Source organism: Simochromis diagramma, unplaced genomic scaffold (assembly GCF_900408965.1).
Source record: "Simochromis diagramma unplaced genomic scaffold, fSimDia1.1 OVJJ01000430.1, whole genome shotgun sequence".
Lineage (NCBI taxonomy): Eukaryota > Metazoa > Chordata > Actinopteri > Cichliformes > Cichlidae > Simochromis > Simochromis diagramma.
Genome location: NW_024387258.1, coordinates 956352 through 980250, shown reverse-complemented (window position 1 = coordinate 980250; position 23899 = coordinate 956352). Strand labels below are relative to the sequence as shown.

At 43.3% G+C, this 23899-nt stretch overlaps 1 protein-coding gene and 1 long non-coding RNA gene across 11 annotated transcripts in view; one reads left to right on the top strand and one right to left on the bottom strand.

The window, feature by feature from the left end:
* Nucleotides 1-479: 479 nt before the first annotated feature.
* Nucleotides 480-14687, bottom strand: LOC120715287. The gene is made up of 3 exons (XR_005691584.1): nt 14662-14687; nt 3166-3167; nt 480-1401 (listed from the first exon to the last, which is right to left on the bottom strand). It is a non-coding gene; the product is annotated as an uncharacterized LOC120715287 (long non-coding RNA).
* herc1 (HECT and RLD domain containing E3 ubiquitin protein ligase family member 1) overlaps nt 2285-23899 on the top strand; it is a 92230-nt gene continuing 70615 nt past the window's right edge. For all 10 annotated transcript variants that reach the window (XM_040002189.1, XM_040002192.1, XM_040002196.1 and 7 more), the window contains exons 1-15: nt 2285-2661; nt 4560-5536; nt 5730-5825; nt 9919-10113; nt 11213-11524; nt 11784-11880; nt 12082-12225; nt 12920-13047; nt 16729-16873; nt 17114-17285; nt 19541-19675; nt 19827-19992; nt 20132-20257; nt 20991-21212; nt 21646-21798. In XM_040002189.1, the coding sequence (XP_039858123.1) occupies nt 4586-5536; nt 5730-5825; nt 9919-10113; nt 11213-11524; nt 11784-11880; nt 12082-12225; nt 12920-13047; nt 16729-16873; nt 17114-17285; nt 19541-19675; nt 19827-19992; nt 20132-20257; nt 20991-21212; nt 21646-21798 (3042 nt within the window). In that variant the 5' untranslated portion in view covers nt 2285-2661; nt 4560-4585. The remainder of the gene's footprint in view (nt 2662-4559; nt 5537-5729; nt 5826-9918; nt 10114-11212; nt 11525-11783; nt 11881-12081; nt 12226-12919; nt 13048-16728; nt 16874-17113; nt 17286-19540; nt 19676-19826; nt 19993-20131; nt 20258-20990; nt 21213-21645; nt 21799-23899) is intronic.

Below are 23899 nucleotides of genomic sequence, written 5' to 3'. Positions count from 1 at the left end.
GCCATTGATCAGTAGACTTTGATGGTCCACTCAATGGTCATGACAGTTTGCATATTAATGATCAAGGAACTGACCTCACAGCCTGAGTGGGAGAAACGTTTCGTCACTCATCCAAGTGACTTCTTCAGTCTCAGCTGACTGCAGGTTTCCCCAAACTGTCACGGCTGGGGCAGCAGTCGTGTAGTGGAATGAAAAGGACCCAAAATGCAGGCAGCTGACTGATGAAGAGTGTGACGTTTATTTACAAGGTGGGATAGTGGCAAGCAAGCAGTGAGGCATGACAAATAACTGAAGAAACCTAAACTGGGAGAACTACATAACAAACCTGAGAGCATACAAAAGGGGTGCGGGGCAGAGAGACAGGAACGAAACACCATGGAACACAGAGAAATGCAGACGAGCCGACAACGAACACAGACCGACACCCACATCCACCCCGACATCCACCCCGATACACACACACACACACAGGAGGGAAGAACAGCTGATCCTAATACACATGATGACTGGAGGACACAAGCTGAACACAATGACAACAGACAGAGACCTTCAGAATAAAACAGGAAATCTAGACCACGAACCGGACACAAGGGGGGAGGACACAGAATACCAAAATCAGAATAACTAGAACAGAGGAAAATAATCATAAAACACAAAACGCTGGGTCAACGACCCAGCACCATGACACAAACTTATACACAGTACATTAGCACAATAACTGAAACCAGCCCACTGAATGAACAGTGGGCTGTGAGGTCAGTTCCTTGATCATTAATATGCAAATTGTCATGACCATTGATCAATGGCCATGAGTACCATTCACAGAGAGTTGGGGAATGGCTGCAATCACAGCATTGTAAGATGCTGAAAGACGTACCCTTAGCTCCACTCCTTGATTCAGAGATTTCCCTTTTCATGTAAATGGCCTCCTTTACTCCGCGCTCAAACCAGCATTCGTCCCTGTCCAGGATGTGTACATCCTCATCACTGAAAGAGTGTCCACTGGCCTGTAGGTGTAAACAGATTGCAGAGTCCTGGCTAGAGTTAGCTTTTCTGTGTTGTGCCATTCGCTTCCCCAGAGGTTTTTTGGTTTCCCCGATGTATAAATATCTGGGAAGGAACCTAAAGAAAGCTCCAGCTGATCCAGGAGAGAAGGACAACTACTAATTGAAAACCCTTAGTGATCCCATAGTGTCTGGAGTATCGGCACAGTTGAGGTGCATTTTTTCTAAACACAGCACATCTGTGGCTTTTAAACCCCAAAACACGCTGCACCAAAAATTGATCCACCCCAAGGATCGGGTCCCCCGACATAAACAGAGTAATATAGTGTATGAAGTGCCAGAAGGATTGCCAGGATTTATACATTGGGGAAACCAAACCAAACCAAACAACCTCTGGCTAAGCAGATTTAATGTTCCTATATTGCCACAGTGGGTCCTCCTGCTGCATGACAATTTCCAGCCTCATGTGGCAAGACTATGCAGATATTTCCTGGAGAATGAAGGAATCGATACCATTGACTTCCTGCTTCCTCTGGAATATTATGTTTTGGTCCATCTGATGGCGCCAGATTGCACTTTAGACTATCCAGGAAGTCAGTGATGCCCTGCTCGAAATCTGGGAGGAATCCCTGAGGATATCATCCATTGTCTCATTAAGAGCATGACCAGACATTGGAAGGCATGAATACAAGTGTGTGGAAGCCATAGAGTTGTACTGAAATTTCTGCAGAATGATTTAGCCTGGAACATATTTTTTTGTTTCACTTTCATTTTTGGCACGTCTTTGAATGCAGCCTTTTGTAGGTTGAACATTTTCACCAAACGATACGACATCCTTTTGTTCTCAACACATCACCCAATATCTACATAGGAATGATTTTTTTCCCTCACTGAAATTTGATAGATGTGTTTTAAAGTATTCCTTTAATTTGCTTGACCAGTTTACAATATACAGTATATAGGTAATCCGATCAGAAATAACAACAATAAATAAATAAATAAATATAGATACCAATTATACTTGAAATGTTGAAAGACAAGAGCTAAACATATTAAAAATGTGCGTCTTCATTTACTTGGGTTCGAGTTTTAAGTTATTCAAACACTCACAGTAAGGTTGAGTTTTAAGAGTATTTATGTGATAGCAGCTTTGACCTGTAATGGTACAGAACAGAATGACGCTGTCAGGGTGAGGCCTATACCATACATGATAATTAAAAGTGACATGGCATCGAAATCAGCTGACCACGAAGACTGTCATGAAGCCCTTTGTCTCTGTGGCCGTGAGCTACTGTGCGTTACTGCTGATGGTTTTGAGCACATGGGCACTCGGAGAAAATACAGGGAACATACTGACCAGACAAACGAAAATCAGACAACTAGAGAAGCAGACAGGCAGATAGAGAGATAGACAGGTCTCAGCGTCATAGCCCGGGGCTGGGGCTCTGTACGGGGTTGACAGTGAACACACTGCCGCTTGCAGGATTCACTCGCTGCAGGACGAGGCGGGCGGAGGCATGGAAATCGTTGCATGCCACTGTCTCTTTTCACGTTAACGTTACCGCCACGGCATTGACCATACTGCTTTTGCTTGAAATGAAGCTCAGTTGGATTGTTGTGTAACCGCACAGAGAAAAGGAGGCCTTTCGCTATACTGGTGAGCGAGCTTTTTTCCCCCAGCTAGCGTTAGTCAGCTGTAGCTAGCAAGCTAACACACTCGGCGCTGATGATACAGCAGATAAGCCAGGCTGATACTGGCCGAAATAGCTCACCTTTCACAAACCTGTGCTTTATGTACAGCTATGGGTGCTCATAACTAGGTTGTTACCCCCCGTTACACCCGCGCATGAAGATGTCACGTTTAGGTATTTTAACCTTTGGCTAACTGAGGGTCGTCAAGAAAGTTAGCTACAATCGCCGACAGTAGCAGCGGTCGATAGTTGTTTCTGTTTTGTTTTGTTTTGCCTCGTCTCAAAACTAACCACTAACATGTAGCTTGTGGTTTGACGCAAGCGCTAGCGGTGCTGCTAAGCTTACTGCCATGTCTGTTACTTTGACAGCCCTCTGCAGTGCTGTCACTTTGTGAAACTATTAGCTGCTGGTGATTATCATTGCAGAAAAACAGCCTTTCCAATCTGACACAAGAAACAAGTTACTAAACCGCTCGTCATTCAAGCCAGCTGTGTCACACCTAAGTATCATCCGGCGGGTAGCTGTTTGTTAACCTTAGAAGCTACAATAAAGCAGCGTTAACACGGCCGTTGCTCTATGTTAACGGTATCTGAACATCTAAGTGCTGTCAGCATGTTGACCACGATTACATGACCTGACACTGGTTATCTACACTACAGCAGAAAACTTTATAAAATTCACGTAACCCTTCACGTGTGTCTTAGTTAGCATACATTTCGAAGTTTTCTAATCTTAAAAATGTAAAAGAATGACCATGTAAATCAAATATAATGAAAAAATGCCACACTGCAATGAAATACACCGTGACGACATTCCAGAATTGTAGCTTATTTAGTTTCTGATTCATGTTTCTACACAGATCAGCTGCAGCCTTTAAACCACAGAGATTTGAAGCAAATATTGATTATCTTGCCACATTGCTGGGAAACACTGGATCCTAGCCGTTGTGGATGTTATGCTGACATATACCAGGGCACTCCCTGACATCAGTGCCCCCCCCCCTGCAGACAACACAAAACTGCCCAGGATGGGCTTGAGGAACATAATAACCAAAAGCTTTCTTTAAATTCCTCAGATCCCCATCTGTTCTAAAGCAGTATAGGATGCACTAGGCTGCCCAGTCCAAAAGACCAAGCCGCAAAACACGGCCCAGCTACAGTAAGATGGAACCATAATGCAGTATAGTAGATGTTTGTATTGCTATTTCATTCTCGATTTCAGAATTATTGCAGCCCTAATTATAACAGAACACCTTTATAGTCTATTTGTCTGACCTTTTGCAGCTTTATACGCCCTCTAGAGGCCTTCGATCAAGTGATCATTTGCTCCTTACCTTACGCAAGTCTAGAATGGTTCATAGAGGGGATCAGGCGTTTGTGGTTGTGGTGCCGAAAATGTGGAACGATCGACCTCTCCGCATTAGAAAGGCCCCACTGTCACTCTTTATAAATCTCATCTTAAAACATATTTTTTCTCTTCGGCTTTTGATACTGCATGAGAGTTACCAATTCTTTTTATCCTAATTTTCTTTTAATTTTCTTACCCGTTGTTGATGTTAATGACACGGTTTAATTATTACTTTGTACAGCACTTTGGTCAACTCTCTGTTGTTATTAAATGTGCTTTATAAATAAATAAATGGAATATAGTGTTTCAAACATGTCAGGCTGACTTTATTCTCAAATGTACAGCTAAACTTCACAAACAGCAGTAGTGATGAATGCAGTCAATGTACAATTTATTATTTTACAATGGGTCATATCAACACGACTGTTCTCTGATAGCTGTTCTATAAGAGGGTACATATATAAATTTAATCGAAACAGATTTAATGTTAACGTTTTGCCCACTCCGTGTTTTCAGGACTGATGGCTCCAGAGTAACATGCCATGGCTTTAATGATCCCCCCTGTGAAACTGAAATGGCTGGAGCACCTGAACAGCTCATGGATTACCGAGGACAGCGAGTCCATAGCCACACGGGAGGGAGTTTCTGTGCTCTACTCAAAGCTGCTGGCCAACAAAGAGGTTGTACTGCTGCCCCAGCAGGTGCTGTGTCTGAAGGGCCCCCAGCTCCCAGACTTTGAGCGCGAGTCCCTCTCTAGTGATGAGCAGGAGCACTACCTGGATGCTCTGCTCAGCAGCCAATTGGCGTTGGCCAAGATGGTGTGCTCCGATTCCCCGTTTGCTGCCGCTCTGCGGAAACGTGTGCTGGTGCTTCAACGCGTCTTCTACGCACTTTCCAACAAGTATCATGACAAGGGCAAGGTTAAGCAGCACCAGCACTCACTGGAGAACAACTCGGGTTCGGCTGATCTGCACTCTGTCAGTGAGCGGCCACGGTCCAGCACTGACGCCCTCATTGAGATGGGTGTTCGCACTGGCCTGAGCCTTCTCTTTGCTCTGCTGCGCCAGAGCTGGATGATGCCTACTGCACCGAACCCAGGTGGAAATCCTGGGAGCAACATAAACTTGTGTAATGATGTCATTCACACAGCCATTGATGTTGTTAGCTCCCTGCCAGCACTCTCTCTTGCCAATGAGAGCAAGATCCCACCAATGGGACTGGACTGCCTGTCCCAGGTTACCACCTTTCTGAAGGGAGTGACAATGCCAAATTCTGGGGCAGATATTTTAGGGCGGCGGCTGGCCTCAGAACTACTACTGGGGCTGGCTTCACAGAGGGGTTCTCTGCGCTACTTGCTGGAGTGGATTGAGATGGCTTTGGCTGCGTCAGCTGTGGTCAGTACGATGGAGCAGAATAAGTTGCTACAGAACCAAGAAGGCCTCATTAGCTATGATTGTTTCATGAACATCCTCATGCAGATGAGGCGCTCTTTGGTAAGTAAATGTTAACAATGTACCTATTAATTTTTATTATTAGTATTATAAATCCAGTCAGAACTGGTAATATATGCATGTCATTCCTCATCTCTACAAGAAATGGTATTCTGCAACAGTTTGAGTGTTATTAAGTGCAGTGTCCATGCTTTGAAGCTTTGAGTGTTCTCATCATTGAATTGTCTTCTTCCAGGGTTCCTCAGCAGATCGTAGCCAGTGGCGAGAACCCACACGGACCTCTGATGGCTTGTGTTCATTATATGAGGCGGCACTCTGTCTTTTTGAAGAAGTAAGCAAGCACATTTTTTTCTTTTAAGAAATTGTATTATTGCGCCAAAAGTAACACCTTATAATGGCAGTAACTAAATTGTTTACTTTTGGTGTTGAGTTGGGTAGTTCTGTTCCACTCTGGCAAAAATATTCATATTCGTATTTAATACTAAAATCCTGAGTGAAAAGAAAGCAACTGGACTCCAGGCTCCTCAACCTTCACTCACATCTTGTGTCAGGTGACCTCAAGTAGGGATGGAAATCAAGAACCGCAGCAGTTCAGTTCCTTGGAATTGTTCGTTTTCCCATTGATTGTGCTTTTTGGTCCTACTTGCACTTGTGCTACAATCAACTGATTTCAATTCGTGTGTCAGAGGAAGAAAATAGTGGCGCAGTCTACAGCTGGATATGGACATTACTCTGTTGGGCGTTCGCCTTGTAATCGGAAGGTTGCCGGTTCGAGCCCCGGCTTGGACAGTCTCGGTCGTTGTGTCCTTGGGCGAGACACTTCACCCGTTGCCTACTGGTGGTGGTCAGAGGGCCCGGTGGCGCCAGTGTCCGGCAGCCTCGCCTCTGTCAGTGCGCCCCAGGGCGGCTGTGGCTACAATGTAGCTGCCATCACCAGTGTGTGAATGTGTGTGTGAATGGGTGGATGACTGGATATGTAAAGCGCTTTGGGGTCCTTAGGGACTAGTAAAGCGCTATATAAATACAGGCCATTTACAGGCCAGGCCATCATTTTAATTGCAAAAAAGGATGAGAGCACGAAAGTATAGTGGATACTGCACCCAGGACAGAGGCGACTGCATAACACAACTTCGGCTCTTTGCAAGCATCCGCACAGACAGAATGCTAATGCTAATGCTAAGCTCGCCAGGAACCCAGAGTGGTGTTCAAGCTGAGTAAATGTCAACACCCGCCCAGCAGTCAGACCCTGAACTTCAACAGGTAACAAAAGAAGTAATTATCAGCCAGGCTCAGATCCTCAGTTTCTATCTGCTTATTTTTCTGCAGTAGAATCACTGTGGCAGTCGCTTTGAGCTGTTTTCATCTTTCTTTGTGTTCATACCAAGAGAAAGATCACATGTGTGTCTTCATTAGAATGAGGATTTTTGTTGGTGTGTGGAACTGTAGCCTGTAGGTTTATGAATTACTTTCTCTGGTCGGTAATTAAGTAATGTACTGTATTACTTTTAAGAAAAGTAATGAGTAATGTATAATTCATTGTTTTTTTGTTTTTTTTGAGTAACGACTCGAATGGTGATCACAGCAAAGAGGGGAAATATCTCAAAATATGCACAAACATTTAACCATACAGCACGCATTTACTTTGAACAAATGTAATATCTTTAAAATGTTGCTTAGAGATGTTGGTGACTCTCAGTGGGGCCAATGAGAACCTAATGTGAATCGAATCAATAAGTGATATTAATAATGCAATCAGAATCTATAAATTCAGTTCCCATTCATACTCAACGGGTCACATGATAGGATGACTTTGAAAGCAGGGCTTCCATAGTGTAGTGTTAACTGCTTCACATAATATGAGAAGTTTCTAGACCGAGAGGAGACACAAACCCAGCCACAGGGTAGTGCAGCTGGTGCACTCCCGATGCCACTCCCACTCCTGGGTTAGTGGGAGGGTTGTTCCAGGGAGAGCCTAAAATCTGTGCCAGATCTGATGTGGTGCCCCTCGAGCAGCCGAAAGTACTGCTAATGACTTTGGAAATTTTGTGGATTTATTGTAGTCAATATCATACAATGAACACAACATGGGAGTCCATGTCAAAATGCTTTATTGTACAGCAGAAATATGTTTATAGCCTGGTGAAATAAAACAGCTTTGGCCTCTGTCACCCTTCTTCATAACAACTACCAACAACATACTCTGTTTATTAATTCATGAATCTGGATACCGGAGTGCTGCCACAGGAAGCTGTAGTTGTTTTGTAGCGCTGGTGCCTTTTGGAGTATTTTTAATGGAATTAAAATGCTTCTTGCTGACTTAGTTTTGGCGACTGAAATTCATGTACTGTTGATTAAGTGAATTTCTTACAGTTAACTAGCACAGAGCTGTGCCATATTACCAAAATCTTATATCCCGATATAAGTGGTTTCTTGTCCCGATAGAAATATATATATATATTAAAAAAAAAGCCTGTACAGCGATTGCAGAGGGTTCAGTCTCTCATGAAGAAATGATCCTTTATTAAATGGCATACCATGGACCAAAACCTCTTCTAACGTTTGACTCTGTGGTTTATTTTGAGAACCTGACGGCTCTTTTTTGCTGCTCATTCGATATGTCATCATCAGATATATTTCGTCTTATCGCACAGCCCTAAACTAGCAGATGTATGTATGTCTGTCTGTGTTTATGGCTGCATCTTCCACTACAGCAGCTAGCACTCCACTTTATCAAAGATGGTAACTTGTAGCTCCAAAGCACTTAACATACCAATTACTGAAGTGCTGATGGTGACGTCACTGTGACTGAAAGCAGGCTGCTGGTGCATTGGATTTGTAACTGAGAGTATTGACTGTAAAACAGAATGCACAACAATATTTTTGTCACTGTATTGTTTTGATTTAACCAAATTCTAACACGACTAATTGTGAAAGTTTACTTAGCGAAAGAAATGAGTCATGCTCTTGATAGAAACACAATGCCAAGAGGTCAAGTGACACAGAGCTCTGATGAACTACCAGGAAAACTAAATCTCTGATGGACCCTCACTTAAGGAGAAAACTCTGGTACTTAAGAGCGTTGTTGCCATATTTTCTACTATACCATTAAGCAACAAAAGCTGACTATTTAATACATTTTGGGTATTTTTAAATGAAAAGTGATCTGGCAATACAACTGGAAACGTTGAACTAAGCTTAACACATTTCTGTGTTTGCAAGTTAGTTCAAAACTGCCTTTCATTTCTTCCTTTTGGTGCTGAGATGTCAACAGCAGACCAGTAACCACCATCACCGGGTTGGTTAGTTGCAGATAACAGGCTTGCGTTAGTTTATGTTAGCGAATAAGCGAAAGAACAGATAACTCACTGGAAAATAGGGAACAAAACTGTGGCTGTAGCTCAAGAGTAGAGCAGATCATCTGTGGTTCAATCCCTAGGTGCTCTAGCCTTCATGGCAAATATCTTTAGGCAACATACTAACATGAGTTGTTTCCCGTTCTTCGTGAAAGTTTGATAGAAAGCACTTGCATAGAAAAAAAGTGCTTGTGTGAATCGGTGAAGCTCTGTAAAGCGGTTTGAGTGTTCAGATAGAGTAGAAAATTGCTTTATAAGAACTGCTAATGGTGATGTCACTGTGACTGAAAGCCGTGCTGCAGCCAAGCAAAGCATGGGTTACTGTGGACGTACCTTCAACTGACCAATAGAAGCAAAGCAGGAGGGAACAGGAGAAAAATTCAAAGATCAAAACAAGTATAAAAAGCACAGACAGTGGTTGCAGAGGACAGGGTTTATTGTTTTTAACACTCAGGTCTTTGTATGTTATAACTTCGCTCTTCTCCACGGCTGGCTGATGGACCAGCAACAGCTGAAGTGGTTCAGAGACCAATTATACCATGTACAACTGGGAGTTACACCCTGAGGCAGCAAAAGTACATTTTTGTGTGTCTGGGCTTTATGCCAGACTGTTAGAAGCAGTTGAGCTAGCTTAAAATCAGTGGACAAAAGCGCTAACTGGTAGTAGCTAGCTGAACTCAGCAGAGGTGTTCTTATTGAAGTGAACAGCATATGAACTTGGGTTGCAAGACGGACCTCAAATATGTCATTACAGATCATCTGCCTTAAAGCCAGGGGGCGTGGGGGGACAGTATCCCGTACTACATATGTTTTACCGACAGAATCAACTGAAAGGGGAAGTGGCACAAGTTACGAAGTTAATGTACGTACGAGGAATTCCTGTGAGCGTAAAGCTCAGGCTTTGCTCTCAACGTTTGAAAGGGAGAGCCCATGAGAAGAAAGGACTATTATTGTTAGCTGTGAATCATGTAAATAATAATAATAAAAGTAAAGCTTACTCTAGAAGAGTTTCAGCATAAAGCTATGCAGCTGGAAATAAGTATCATGGCTCCTCTTTTTGTTTTCTCCCAGGTATGTCGAATGGCATCGGACTACTCTCGCACTTGTGTTAGCCCGGACAGCATACAGACTGGCGAGACACCTGTGGTGTCGGAAACCTGTGAAGTGTATGTGTGGGGCAGCAACAGCAGCCACCAGCTAGTGGAGGGAACACAAGAGAAGATACTGCAGCCCAAGCTGGCTTCGAGTTTCGCAGATGCACAAACAGTAAGAGCAAACCTTTCTACTGTAAAACTTCATAATTCTTCAACTCTGTTCTTTGTAGAAAGTTAAGAAACCTATCATCAGCTTCAAATGGCAAACTGGATGTTGTCTTTTAAAGAGGCATTACTTTTACTGATCACAAAAATGGTTCGATGTAAGATGTCACTGGTTTTCTCACAGAGATTAAAACTGTATTTGTTATTGAGACAGGGACTGTACTTTAGAGATGATGGAGTGAACATGATTCTGATTTTACTTCCAACTTGGTTTGTTTATGTTTTGGGAAACAAATGACTGAAACATGAGAAGCTTGTAGAACTCTGAGACCCGGTTTCTTTTTGTTTGTGTTCTAATTTTTTTATTCTGATTATAGTTTTACTGAGTTTAATATTATAATTAATTTCATATTGCAATATTTCCCAACGAGACTTAACTGGGCAGGCTGCCCAGTTACGTGACATTTAAATTATAATTTATTTTCATCTGACTGAGAGAAAAACACAATCTATGAGTGTACAAGCTCTCGTTTTGGAAGTTCAGTTGCTGTTAGCCTGGTAGTTCTGGTCCTCAGTGTGACTCAGCTGTCTCCAGTCTCACAGAGACTCCAGTGCCAACATCTTGGACTGCAGCTTTTAGCAGCAGGCTATGTTAGACTCTGCAGATCCACTGTGAGTTCAACGGCCACGCAGCTCTGATGCAGCAGAGCAGGACTAGAAGTCCAAACACGAAACAACAGTTTGTTGCAGTTTCCCCGTCTCTCTAATCTAAGAATCTCTGAGATCCTGCAGTGGTATATCACAAGAACGGTGGTAAAGACCAGTCAGCTGTTCCGCACTGCATGTGCCAAGTAACAAAAATCGAAAATGTGGTGTCACTTTTGGCACGAGATGCTGTTTGCAATGGAGCGATGGCAGATTGAAACTGTTACTGTCTAGAGAAGGTTGGCTTAAACTGAAGCATGGCTGATGGGTAGTGCCTTGTCATATTTTCCAGCATCAAACCGTAGCACTCACTAACTCGCTCAGTAACAGTTGCAGAATGGTGTTGAGTAAGCCTGCAGCCTTTCACCACAGAGGCAAAACTTCTTCGCTATTCTCTTCAGATTGAGGCAGGCCAGTACTGCACCTTTGTGATCTCCTCGGATGGGTCTGTGCGGGCCTGCGGGAAGGGCAGTTATGGCCGCCTAGGCCTCGGAGACTCCAACAACCAGTCGACCCTCAAAAAGTTGACCTTTGAACCCCACCGTGCCATCAAAAAGGTGTCATCATCCAAGGGATCAGACGGCCACACGCTGGCCTTCACCACAGAGGGTGAGGTGTTCAGCTGGGGAGACGGTGATTATGGCAAACTGGGCCATGGGAACAGCTCAACACAAAAGTACCCAAAACTTATCCAGGGGCCGCTGCAGGGGAAGGTAGGATGTATACACTTTCACTCATGTAGTACAATAAAGCAGCAGTGAAATCTAGACGGTCCAAATATGATGTGTCTATTTTCTCCACTTCTAGAAACTGTAAAATTCATACAGAGTCCTGTGCTAGTAGATGACGATTTAACAGTTCTCGTGGTGAATTATCTTGTTGGTGTTCTCCTGTACCACATAGAAAACACACGGTCTTTTGAGTGTTTCCTGGCATCGGCAAACATTACAATGCGTTTGTATGCTTTGTCAGGTGGTGGTGTGTGTGTCTGCTGGCTACAGACACAGTGCTGCAGTCAGTGAAGATGGAGAGCTGTACACATGGGGAGAAGGAGACTTTGGAAGATTAGGTATGTTGTCGAGCTACAGTCCATTCATTTCCACCTTTGCTGTCAAGTAATGTGCAGATCCATCCAGTTTTCTGAGCATCAAAATATCCGTGCAGATGATTACTCTCTGTTCCAGTTGGTATATTATCTGCTGCTTTTCATTTGTGTTGCAGAATTTCCATTTGTAAATAGTCTGACCCTTTTTATTATGTGTGAATGCAGGTCACGGTGACAGCAACAGCCGCAACATTCCTACCCTGGTCAAAGACATCAGCAATGTTGGAGAGGTGTCATGCGGAAGCTCCCACACTATTGCTCTGTCAAAGGATGGACGCACTGTCTGGTCATTTGGGGGAGGGGACAATGGTGTGTACCTTCATTTGTCAAATAGACTTCAGAACTAAGGGTATAAATGTGGACATCTGCATTGGCACTTCTGTGGGACAAATAATGCCAAAGGTCAGAGAATGGCCAGTTGAATGGATGCTTTGAGCTGATAGGAATGCAATATTCATTCAAATAACCAGTCAGTACAACCAGGGTCTGCAGAAGAGCTTGATTGCACAACTTGCTAAACATTGAGTCAGATTGTCTACAGCAACTGGACAAAGATAGGTTCAGAATAACACAAACGTATAGAGTGATCCTGCCTTGTACCAGTCATTTAAGCTGAAGGTGGTGGTTTAATTATGTGGGGGATATTTTTTGGCACACTTTGGGCCCTACAGTACCAACTGAGAATGCTACTGTTAGGTGTCCATTTCTTTATTACCACAGTTTACCCATTTTCCTCATGGCTGCTACATGAAGGATGATGTACTACATCGCAAAGCGCAGGTCATCTCACCCTGGTTTCTCAAACACAACAGTGACTTCACTGATCTCAGATCTTAAACCAGTAGAGCAACTTCGGGATGTTGTGGAACAGGAAATTCACATTAAGGATGTTTTGCTGACAAATCTGCAGTAAATCCATGATGTTTGATGTAACTAATGAAGTGGCCAGTATGTGTAAACTGCAAATAAGTTCATTTAAGAATGTTCATTCTGTGTCTTGCAGGGAAACTGGGTCATGGCGATACTAATCGAGTCTACAAACCAAAAGTAGTGGAGGCCCTGCAGGGCATGTTCATCAGAAAAGTGTGTGCAGGAAGCCAGTCATCTCTTGCATTAACTTCTACAGGACAGGTAGGACATGATTTGTGTTTCCGCTAACCAAGAGTTATAAAAAGTCTGCAATACAGTAATCTTAGTTTTAAGCATTAAAATATCCGTAAAATTATTTTGATAGATCTTAAAATTATAAAGTCAATCATTATAGAAGTGCTTAAACATGATCCCCGCCCCCTCTCAGAGGGGGAAATTTCTACTTCTCAAGGCCTTAACCAATATGAAATCAGAATTCACTCGTGTAATATATGCAGTTTTGCCACAAACCACAAAGCAAATACATAGGGCTGCACGATTAATCGTTAGAAAATCGCGATCTCGATTCATACTTATGTGCGATCTCATTTCCAAATGACAACGATTAAAAAAAAAAAAAAAAAAAAAAAGACAACGACGATTGTACCGCATTTTGATCCGGGACGTACTCTGCATGAAAACAAGCGCTCACTCTTCCTGCTCAACAAATGACGAGGGCGGAGCCTGTTATACAGAATCTGTGCCGTGTGATGCTAAAATTAGCAGGGAAAAAACAACGGAGAGCACGTCAGGGATGACGAGAAAGTGACAGGAGAAAATCCGTCCCGGTCAACCACCCAAACATCAATAACGGGAACCTTATACAGCGCTTCCCCATAACCGTCGAACTCCCGCAGGCACAAAGAAATTAGAGGCTATTGTCTGTGAAGGTTCTCAGTCATCCAGGTCATCGTAGTCAAAGGAGCTTGCAAAGAAAAGCGTCTGGACTTCTTTAAGTTACTTGAAGACGTTTCACCTCTCATCCGAGAAGCTTCTTCAGTTCTAAGGTCAAATGGTGGAGAGTCCCAGATATAAACCTAGTGGGAGTTTCCCCCCACAGAGGGACAAAAGGACCCCCTGATGATCCTCTAATCGCCTTTACATGGAGGAAGTGGAGAGAAAGGCTCTTGGCTCTTTCAAAGGGAGAGTACCCAGCCACTGGTACAGATATGTAGACGACACCTGGGCCAAAATCAAGACACAAGAAGTGGAATCCTTCACTGCGCACATTAACGCTGTGGATAAAAACATCAAGTTCACCAGGGAAGACACAAAGGACGACTGTTTGCCTTTCCTGGACTGCGCTGTGCACATTGAAGAGAACGGCAACCTCAACATCGAAGTTTACCGGAAGCCCACACACACGGACCAGTACCTCCTCTTTGACTCCCATCACCCTCTGGAGCACAAACTTGGGGTAATCAGGACCCTACACCACCAGGCAGAACATGTTCCCTCTAAGCCTGAAGGGAAAAAGAAGGAACACACGCATGTAAAGGAAGCACTCAAAACCTGCGGCTATCCTAAATGGGCGTTCTTAAAGTCAGCAAAGAGGCACAGAAAAGAAGATCAGACACCAGCGAGGGAGGATAAGAAGGACAGACGCAACAACATTGTCATCCCCTTTTGTAGCCGGTGTATCAGAAAAACTTAGGAGGGTTTTCTCCAAGCATGACATCCCGGTGCATTTCAGGCCCAGCAACACACTCAGACAGAAACTGGTTCATCCCGAAAGACAAAACTCCAAAACACAGACTTAACAATGTGGTGTTTGCTGTACAGTGCAGCGAGGAATGCTCAGACCTCTACATCGGAGAGACCAAACAGCCACTTCACAAGCGCATGGCACAACATAGAAGAGCCACCTCCACAGGACAAGACTCAGCAGTCCATCTGCATCTTAAGGTCAAAGGTCACTCTTTGAGGATGCCAATGTTCACATTTTGGACAGAGAGGACAGATGGTTTGAAAGAGGAGTGAAAGAAGCATCTATGTCCACTGTGAGCGACCATCTTTGAACAGAGGCGGGGTTTACGACACCAACTCTCTGCCATCTATAATCCAGTTTTGAGATCCCTCCCCAGACGCCTTAACGCCCACTCACATCCTGGGCCATCTGACCTCAGGAATTCGCATGATAAGGTGGGGCCAGGTTTCACAATGATCTCACCCGAAACTCTGGCTGATTGGGACCCACACCCAGTTTCACACCTTGGCTCAGGCGATTAGAGGATCATCAGGGGGTCCTTTTGTCCCTCTGTGGGGGGAAACTCCCACTAGGTTTAAATCTGGGACTCTCCACCATTTGACCTTAGAACTGAAGAAGCTTCTCGGATGAGAGGTGAAACGTCTTCAAGCAACTTAAAGAAGTCCAGACGCTTTTCTTTGCAAGCTCCTTTGACTACGGAGGCTATCACTTATCACCTAAGTAATAAATTTGGCCCGCAGCCTAATTATATTTGGCCCGCGAAGCCAAACCAAATTACTATTAGAGCTGGCCTACTGGTATTATACAGCTAATATATATATTGTTTAGTATTAAGCTTTGCTTGTTCCATATTCAGTTTTTCAGCAAAACTTGTTTGAGTCCATAAGAAAAGATTCATTCTTATATCTGGAGGAAGATTTTTTTTTCAATAAATATTAACGTTAGCCCGCGACTTTGTTCCAGTTTTGAATTTTGGCCCACTGTGTATTTGAGTTTGACACCCCTGGTCTAGACAAACGCTACACAGTGCCGTCCCGCAACTATTTTTCTATCGTTGCACTACCTGCTCTATACACGCAGCGTCGAGCAACGGTGGAGACGGAATTTTGCAGCAACAAAAAAACGTGAGACATTTGTTGTTTTATGTTATTATTGTTTATGTTCAGTCTCAACTGTTACGAAGTTGATGTGCAGTTAATAAGTGCAATAAATATTTATACTGGAAAAGGGAATCGTGAGAGAATCGTGATCTCAATTCTAAGCCAAAAAATCGTGATTCTCATTTTATGCAAAATCGTGCAGCCCTACAAATACACTCATACTGGATGGGTCCTGTGGCTCAACCTGTCAGATGAGTTTAGAAGAGATTGCACCGTTTTGTTGAACGACTAATTCAACTTGTCTACACGAGAAACGAACAAAGTTCAGAGGTCAGAAGAAGTTCAAACTGCTATCAATGGAAATAGAAAATGTCTGGAAAGTGCCACTCCTGGTCCTTATTTGGACAGTTATTCTTGAAGCATCAAATCATTTTCATTTCATTACACCTTCATGTTCAAGTTGTTGAATCTGAATTTTTCCTAATGCTTCAAAAGTTTCCCCGACATAACGTTTTAAAAATCGTTGTTCCTTTGCAGCTTGTACACTTGCCATGACGCTATATTTTTGGTGTTTATAGCAACAAAGCCCTGCGTGGCTAACGCTGCACTAATATTCATCAAAAAGCTTGCAGGTATTTAACCTGCGAGTTCGTGTGTACCACAGGACAGAGGTGCACATCACAGGTCTGCAGGCCTGACAGCTGGAGGTGTATCACTGTTTTCCACTTGGTGACAGCATTTACATCGCAGTCTGCCTATTTTCAACGTGTTTAATCAAATTAAACACGTTGAAAATATTGTTGCCATTTTTAAAAGATGCCCTGAAATGTATTCAAAAGGGTCTTAAAACATCTTGAAATTAACTTTTTTCAAGGTGCTTAGATCCTTGAAACTTATGGACATTTATCCCAAAGAGGGAATTTCGTGCAGCTGTTTATGTACTCCTACTGAACAGACAGCTGGTTGGACACAGTTCAATATTTAAGGTCGAGATTTGTTACATAATATTGTTCTTCCAGTTATTTGTCTCTGAGGTGCCGCTTCACTGCCCAGGACAGAAAGCTGTGCTGATGCTGATCCCGCTCTTGTTTTCAGGTGTACGCTTGGGGCTGCGGTGCTTGTCTAGGCTGTGGTTCCTCTGAGGCCACCGCACTCAGACCTAAACTTATTGAGGAGCTGGCTACCACCAGAGTAGTGGACATCTCCATAGGGGACAGCCACTGCCTGGCCCTGTCACATGGTACTACTTTTCTCTTTTTGTGCGCTTGCTGTCTGGGATCAGAGTTAAAATACTCAAACTGTCTCTGTCAGTCAGTTTTTTTGCTGACACAGAACATTTTTGTGTTTGTTTTGAGGGCTGTTGCAAGCAGCCTGATGTAATAGCAAATCTGCAGACCTTGCCAATTTAGGGTAATATGTAACTTCCAGCTTGAGATATGACATATCTGTTTCGATTGTGTTGTGCTTAATCCCGATGCAGACAATGAAGTATATGCATGGGGCAACAACTCTATGGGTCAGTGTGGGCAGGGGAACTCCACAGGGCCAATCACCAAACCCAAGAAGGTCATCGGCCTGGATGGAGTCGCCATTCAGCAGATCTCAGCTGGCACCTCTCACAGCCTGGCCTGGACTGCCCTGCCCAGAGACAGGTCAGCTACCTCAACAGTTACCACGAACTGATCCCATCATGATAATTTTCTCTCTGGAAATATTCACGTGGGACTGCAGGCAAGAGCTGATGTTGCAAGACCACCAGAATTTGTTTTTCAGCTACTAGGAAGCACGAGTCAAAGGGCAGTAACTACACGTGAAAAGGACTGAAACTGCAAAACCAACATACTGATCTTGTGATTCAGAGTAAAGGTTACAGTGGTGGGTTTTATTGCAGTCACTCAGCAATCAGTCTCCAAAAATGCACCGAAAAGCACAAATCAAAACAAATACCCTGATACTGTGAGCATCCTCAGAGGTCCTACCTCTCAGCCTGGGAGATGAGTTTAGAAGAGAAGCACTGTGATTCAGCCTTTTTGTTAAATATGTAATTCAAGGTCTTTAAGGATATGCACTTCCAGGAACAGCTGAAAAAGGCCAACAGGCGTCAATGAGGGTGACGGCGTGAGAGAACTGCTGTTTAACAAACACATTTACAGGGCTCTAGACTAACTTTTTGACATGGGCGCACCGGTACGCCTAACTTTAAACATTTAGGCGTACCAGCACAAAAGTTAGGCGCACTCAAATTTTTCAACCGCATCGCTTAACACCGCAGTTTTACATGTGCACTTTCTTTGGGGGGGGGAGTCCATACAGACAATATTAATTTCTAAATTATTAACTAACAAACTTGTGCTTAAAGTGCTTTGTCAATATTGTAGAAAATGTTAAACTTAATCATCATCTCGGCTCCTCTGACGATCTGCTTGCTGCTGTCTGCTGCTGAAAGGCCGTGGGCAGAGGGGACACTCGGGCATTTATCGCAGCATATAATGTGTTTCCTGGATACACTGCTGCTTTTTCAGCATTCAAAGACTGATGGCACCGTGTCAGAGCACTGGCTATGAATTTCAGACAGATCAGGCCTTAACTTAACAAAAAAGTTATCAATAGTTCTTTTCATCTTTTCTTATTACCCACAGCTACATCCACTTCTCTCAGGCCTAGGCTGCTCACTAGGGCTGGGTATCATCACTGATTTCTATAATCCATTCGATTCCGGTTCTCAAAGTCCTGATTTGATTCAATTTAGCCTCAGACAGTCAGAAATATTATAATTCTGATCATTTATCAGCACTGATACATGTGAGACTTCATCAGAATTGTGAACATCACAGCAGATGCCTTTGTGTGAAAGTAACTGAGAATAAAACACAGAAAAACATGAAGGAGATTTTCCTGGTCTGGCTTTTTATAGCAGATAACCTTAAAAATATTCTGCAATATTCTGCATAATTTTAAGAAGTTTAAATTTCTTCAGTATTGAACAGCAGAAATTAGGCTTTGTTGTCCGAGGTCATTTAAGTGAAAAAAGAAAAAGCGCTGTAAACAACGGTAGACTGGTGGGTAATAAGCGAATGAATAATGCAGAAAACAGATTTGAGACGGGAAACTGTTCCTGAAGTACAGAGAGAGAGAGCTGTGCAGGAAGTGTGATTTTTATCGTGGTGGAAGCAAAACAGCAAAAGTCAGAGGGAATTCATGACGACATTGATCAAATGTGAAGCGCAGTTTGCTGCTTCTTTTGCTGCTGGCTCGGCGAATTTTGGTTGGAGAGACAAAACCTGCAGCTCAGAATCGGCGCAAAAAGACGTAAACACAGAGCGGACCCGAAGAATCGCTAAGCTCCGACAGCGTGTCCGTCTGCGGGCCGTCGGGTGAGAAAGCCGAGAAAGACGAAGCTGATTCTGATGCGTCGGGTCTGTGTTTAGGTCTTTGTGTGGAATCCGTTAATGAATCGATATCGCTTTATTCAAGCTACTCACCTCCCACTTCCACCTGCACTTTCAACTGGACCACGGCCAATCAGAGAGGTCCCGCCCCTTACTATCTCTGATTGGTTTAGTCCACGATAGGGGCAAAATGTGTGTCTGTTGTTGACCACACGGAGAGTTGCAGAGATTTTTTTTTTTTGTTACCGGAACAGTTGGTCGCACCTGTGCGACCAAATATTTATTTTTAGTCGCACCACTGAAAAATTTGGTCGCACTCTAGGGCCCTGCATTTAGGTGTTGATTGATTAAAAGCATACATGTGAGATACATACAAACGTGTTTATCACAGTTATTGTTTGGATTTTGGTTTCACAGGCCTTTATGTTTATGACACCGACACAACACTTTACTGTAGATCAAAGTAATTTACTGTACCTTACATACTTTACTAATATTTACTTATTACTTCTTTCTAGGCAAGTAGTAGCTTGGCACCGGCCCTACTGCGTTGACCTAGAAGAAAGCACATTCTCTCATTTGCGCTCCTTCCTTGAACGATACTGTGAAGGCATCAACAGCGAGGTCCCTCCTCTTCCTTTCCCCTCATCCAGGTGAGCGTGCTAGCCACCAGCCGTCACTGGTGTTATAAACCCTTCTGGGCTTGCTGTGTAGTCTTTCTTGCACTTAGTGAAATCATATGTGACCAGTCAGAACGTAACCTTGCCAAGTTCTGGATTAAATTTTTTTTTTTTTTATTTGAAGGGAGCATCACAACTTCCTCAAGCTGTGCCTTCGGCTTCTGTCCAATCATCTGGCGCTGGCCCTGGCGGGGGGCGTAGCAACGAGTATTTTGGGCCGGCAGGCCAGGCCACTGAGGAACCTCCTTTTCAGACTGATGGACTCCTCTGTGCCAGACGAGATTCAGGAGGTAAAAGATGCTTTTCGGCTAATTGTTATCAACAGAGTAATATTCAGACTGAACTCATAACAGAAATAAGTCATGAAGGATTATGGGAGGTGATCAGAATGAAACCTAAAACTGACTTTAAAATACTTTCTTCCTTCAGGCAGTGATTGAGACTCTGTCTGTGGGGGCAACCATGTTGCTGCCACCACTGAGGGAGAGGATGGAGCTTCTTCACTCTCTGCTACCTCAGGGTCCGGACAGATGGGAGAGCCTCTCCAAAGGACAGGTACCTGATGCTACATACTGTGTAGATGGAGCTGCGCGATGCTTTAAACAGCCTGTAAAGAACAGTGCCCCCCCCGTCAGTATATGTGTCCCTGGGTGTTCATACAGTTTTATTGATTTATTTTCCGTTTTTGATAGCAGTAGTAAATATTTGTACAGAAAAGATGTAGTATAATATAGTTTTTCAGCCCCTGTTATCCGTCATGTTACATCAAACACCAGGTTTAAAGCCACTGGGAGGGCTCCGCTGTTGCTTGTAGACTTTTTGAAAGGTATTCTAGTTACTGTATTGAGAACAGTAATAATCAGAGTAGCAAATCCAGATTTTTTTTTTAGAAGCTAAAAATCAATTTGTTATTTTTTCACCTGTTTTTTTTAAAAATAAAATCTAATGATTATCAGGAACAAATCCATCAGTGCCATGTAGATACAAGCACGCAGGCTGAGGAACAGACGTAGCTGTGGACAGGATTCAGAAAGAAATCACACACTAAACTCTGAAACATGGGTAACTTATCTTAGTAATGTTGTTTTTTATGTTAAATAGCGTAATAATTTCAGAGGGGAGTCACAAAAGACCAAAAGGGAAATTAGTGGTGGGCAGCAATGGCATCGATTTACATTACCCTCATATATTCTCACTTACTCAGGTGTGAAAGATGAATTTGCTGATTGGTTCTGTCTCTGTTGCCTGCATCATGTTTCCTCATGAATGTTTGTATTTTGTGTCACAGAGGATGCAGCTCGACATAATCCTGACCAGCCTCCAGGACCACACCCACGTGGCCTCACTCCTGGGTTACAGCTCTCCTGCTGATGGCCCAGAGGTACTTTCATCTGGCCCTGCCTTTACAGCTCTCCCAGAGCCTGCCTACGGCACCACCACAGGCCACCCCGACACTCACCTGGCCGAGATTCTCATGAAGACGCTGCTCAGGAACCTTGGCTTTTATACTGTAAGTTAATACAGAGAAATGAACACACTGCACACTGAATGCTAGTTAGACTGCCTCTGGCTGTACTTTTCCTCTTGAGTCTTCTGACTCAATTATCCACATCATTCTGTTTTCTGCTCTCGCAAAGCCACAAATGGAACTCTGACATCCAGACGAACAAAACAAAACTAGAAACTACTTGGATGAAATAACTTTTTTTCAATTCAATTCATTTTTATTTGTACAGCACAAATCACAACAACAGTCGGCTTGAGACTGTTGTGTATATGAGATTTCTATCAGAGCGTGGAGCACTGCGATTTCAGACTCCTGTGTAGGATCTGTACATGTACATGGTTTTGTCAATGAAGCTGACTTTGACAGTTGTAGACTAGTGTTAAGTAAATGGAACTGAACCCACAGATGTTTGTGTTTGTATGTTTGTGCTGTACAGGATCAGGCTTTCGGTGAGCTGGAGAAGAACAGTGATAAGCTGCAGCAGGGCACATCCTCCTCTGACAGCAGCCAGCCGGCTCACCTGCACCAACTTCTCTGCTCGCTGCAGAAGCAACTTCTAGCGTATTGCCACATCAACTCTGTTACTGAGGTACGGCTGCGCTCCTCTTTTTTAGAATAATTAGAGTGTGTAAACACGTTTGTTCTGATTCTTGATGCTTAATATTAGAAAATAGTTTTCACACTACTAAAACATGGCAGGATGACGGGATGGGGGATTACAACACAATTTCATAGCCTCACAATGTTTTATTTGAAGACGGTTTTTATTTCCGATTGCACTTTAATTTCAGATCATACATGGTTGTTGTAATGAGGATTAAAATGGCTTTAAACTCTCAGGCACGTTGGTTTTGTTTGTCTGAGAGCAAACTGAATTCTCTATCAGTGAACAGGAGAGGTGTAAAATGTGCGTGGTACCCTGCATCTTTCTTTCGTTCCTTCTGCATTGCATGCTGGGAGTGTTGCGGTGGAGCGTGTGATGAGTCTGACTGAGAGATCGAGGACTTGTTTCTAACTTTACTTTTCTGAATTGATTAAATTAAGCATTACTGACTTTTTTTGAGTGTGCAAAATCGCCAAAATGGACTTGACATGGTTTTAAGATCATACCTAGTTGTCCTTGCTCAGTAGAGGAGTGTAGTCTGGCAGTGGGTGAACTCAGCGCTGTGGTCATCTTTGTTGACAGTGTGGAGAACGCAAATAAAGCAAATAAATCAGAACGATGATTTTATGTCTTTAAGTCAGTGGTGGGTTCTTGGCAAAACTGAAATCAAAGAATTTTGTCAGCAGTGTACTGTCATTGTCTCATCGGCCAAATCTCTGAGAGATCTGGAGACTGACATAGTGGAGCTGGAGGTGTCTGCAAATTTTACAGGAAACAGAGTTTGGTTTGAGAACCTCAAATCTAAAAAATCAATCAAAATGTATTTATATAGCACATATTAAAACAACAGTGTTGACCATAGTGCTTCACAGTCAATAAAAACATGAGACAGTTAAAACAAACAATAAAAGAGGACAACAAACAATAGGTAACAACGCAATAAGCTAAAACAGCCAACTAGACAGAATCAAAAGCCAAAGTAAAAAAATAAGTTTTAAGACGTAATTTAAAAGACTGGATAGACTCGGCAGTGCGAATATGAACGGGGAGGTTATTCCAGAGTCTGGGTGCCACGGATGCAAAGGCCCGGTCGCCTCTCGACTTCATTCGAGTCCTAGGTTGTGCTAGGAGCCTGTGGTTGGACGATCTAAGTTTTCTTTTCTCTGGAAAAAAGAAAGGACAGAGCAAGGTCTGACCTTTGTGACGATGTCATGGAGGTTTTTGAGGAGAGCTTCACTGAAGGCTCAGAGACCTCAGAGCTGCAGGAGAGCAGTTCTAACGCTGTTACCAAAGAAAGGTGATTTCCAGGATATTAAGAAGGGGCGGCCTGTCTCTTTATTGTGCACTGATTATGAAATACTGTCAAAAGTGCTGGCAAACCACCAAACACAAACATACTGCGTGCCAGACAGGTCTATTGTTGATAATAAGTCACTTGTCAGTCTCCCAGTTCACTGGGATGTGATACTGGTCTGATTTCTCTGGACCAAGAAAAGGCTTTTGACAGGGTTGAGCACCGTTACCTCTGGAGTGTGTTGGAAACGTTCTGTCTCCACATTGACTTAATTGCAGAGATTATGGTGCACGAAGACGTTGAAGGTGTACTGAAGATAAATGGTTGTTTGTTCAAACCTTTCAAAGTAAGTAGAGGTATTAGGCAAGGCTGTCTGGTATGTTATATGCTCTGCCTATTGAATCAATGCTAAATACTGTTAGGTCTTTTATTGATGGGATGTCTTTATCAGGTTTTAACGTGTCTTTTATCTTATCTGCATATGCTGATGATATTGTTAAAAGTCAGCAGGATGTAAATAATTTAGGAACGATCGTTGAAAGATTTTGCAGATTTTCAGATGCACGAGTGAATCGGGCGAAGAGTGAGGCTCTAGCAGTAGGAGATTGGCTCGCTGGGCTCCCGCAACTTCCAGATGGTTTGGAGTGGAAAAGAGGAGGTTTGCAGTATCTGGATGTGTACTGGGGAGATGAGGACACGGTAAACAAGAATCGGTATGGGGTGTTGGAGGGAGGGTGCTCATTATAAACAACTTAATTGCTTCTGCATTGTGGCATCGATTAGCTTGTTTGG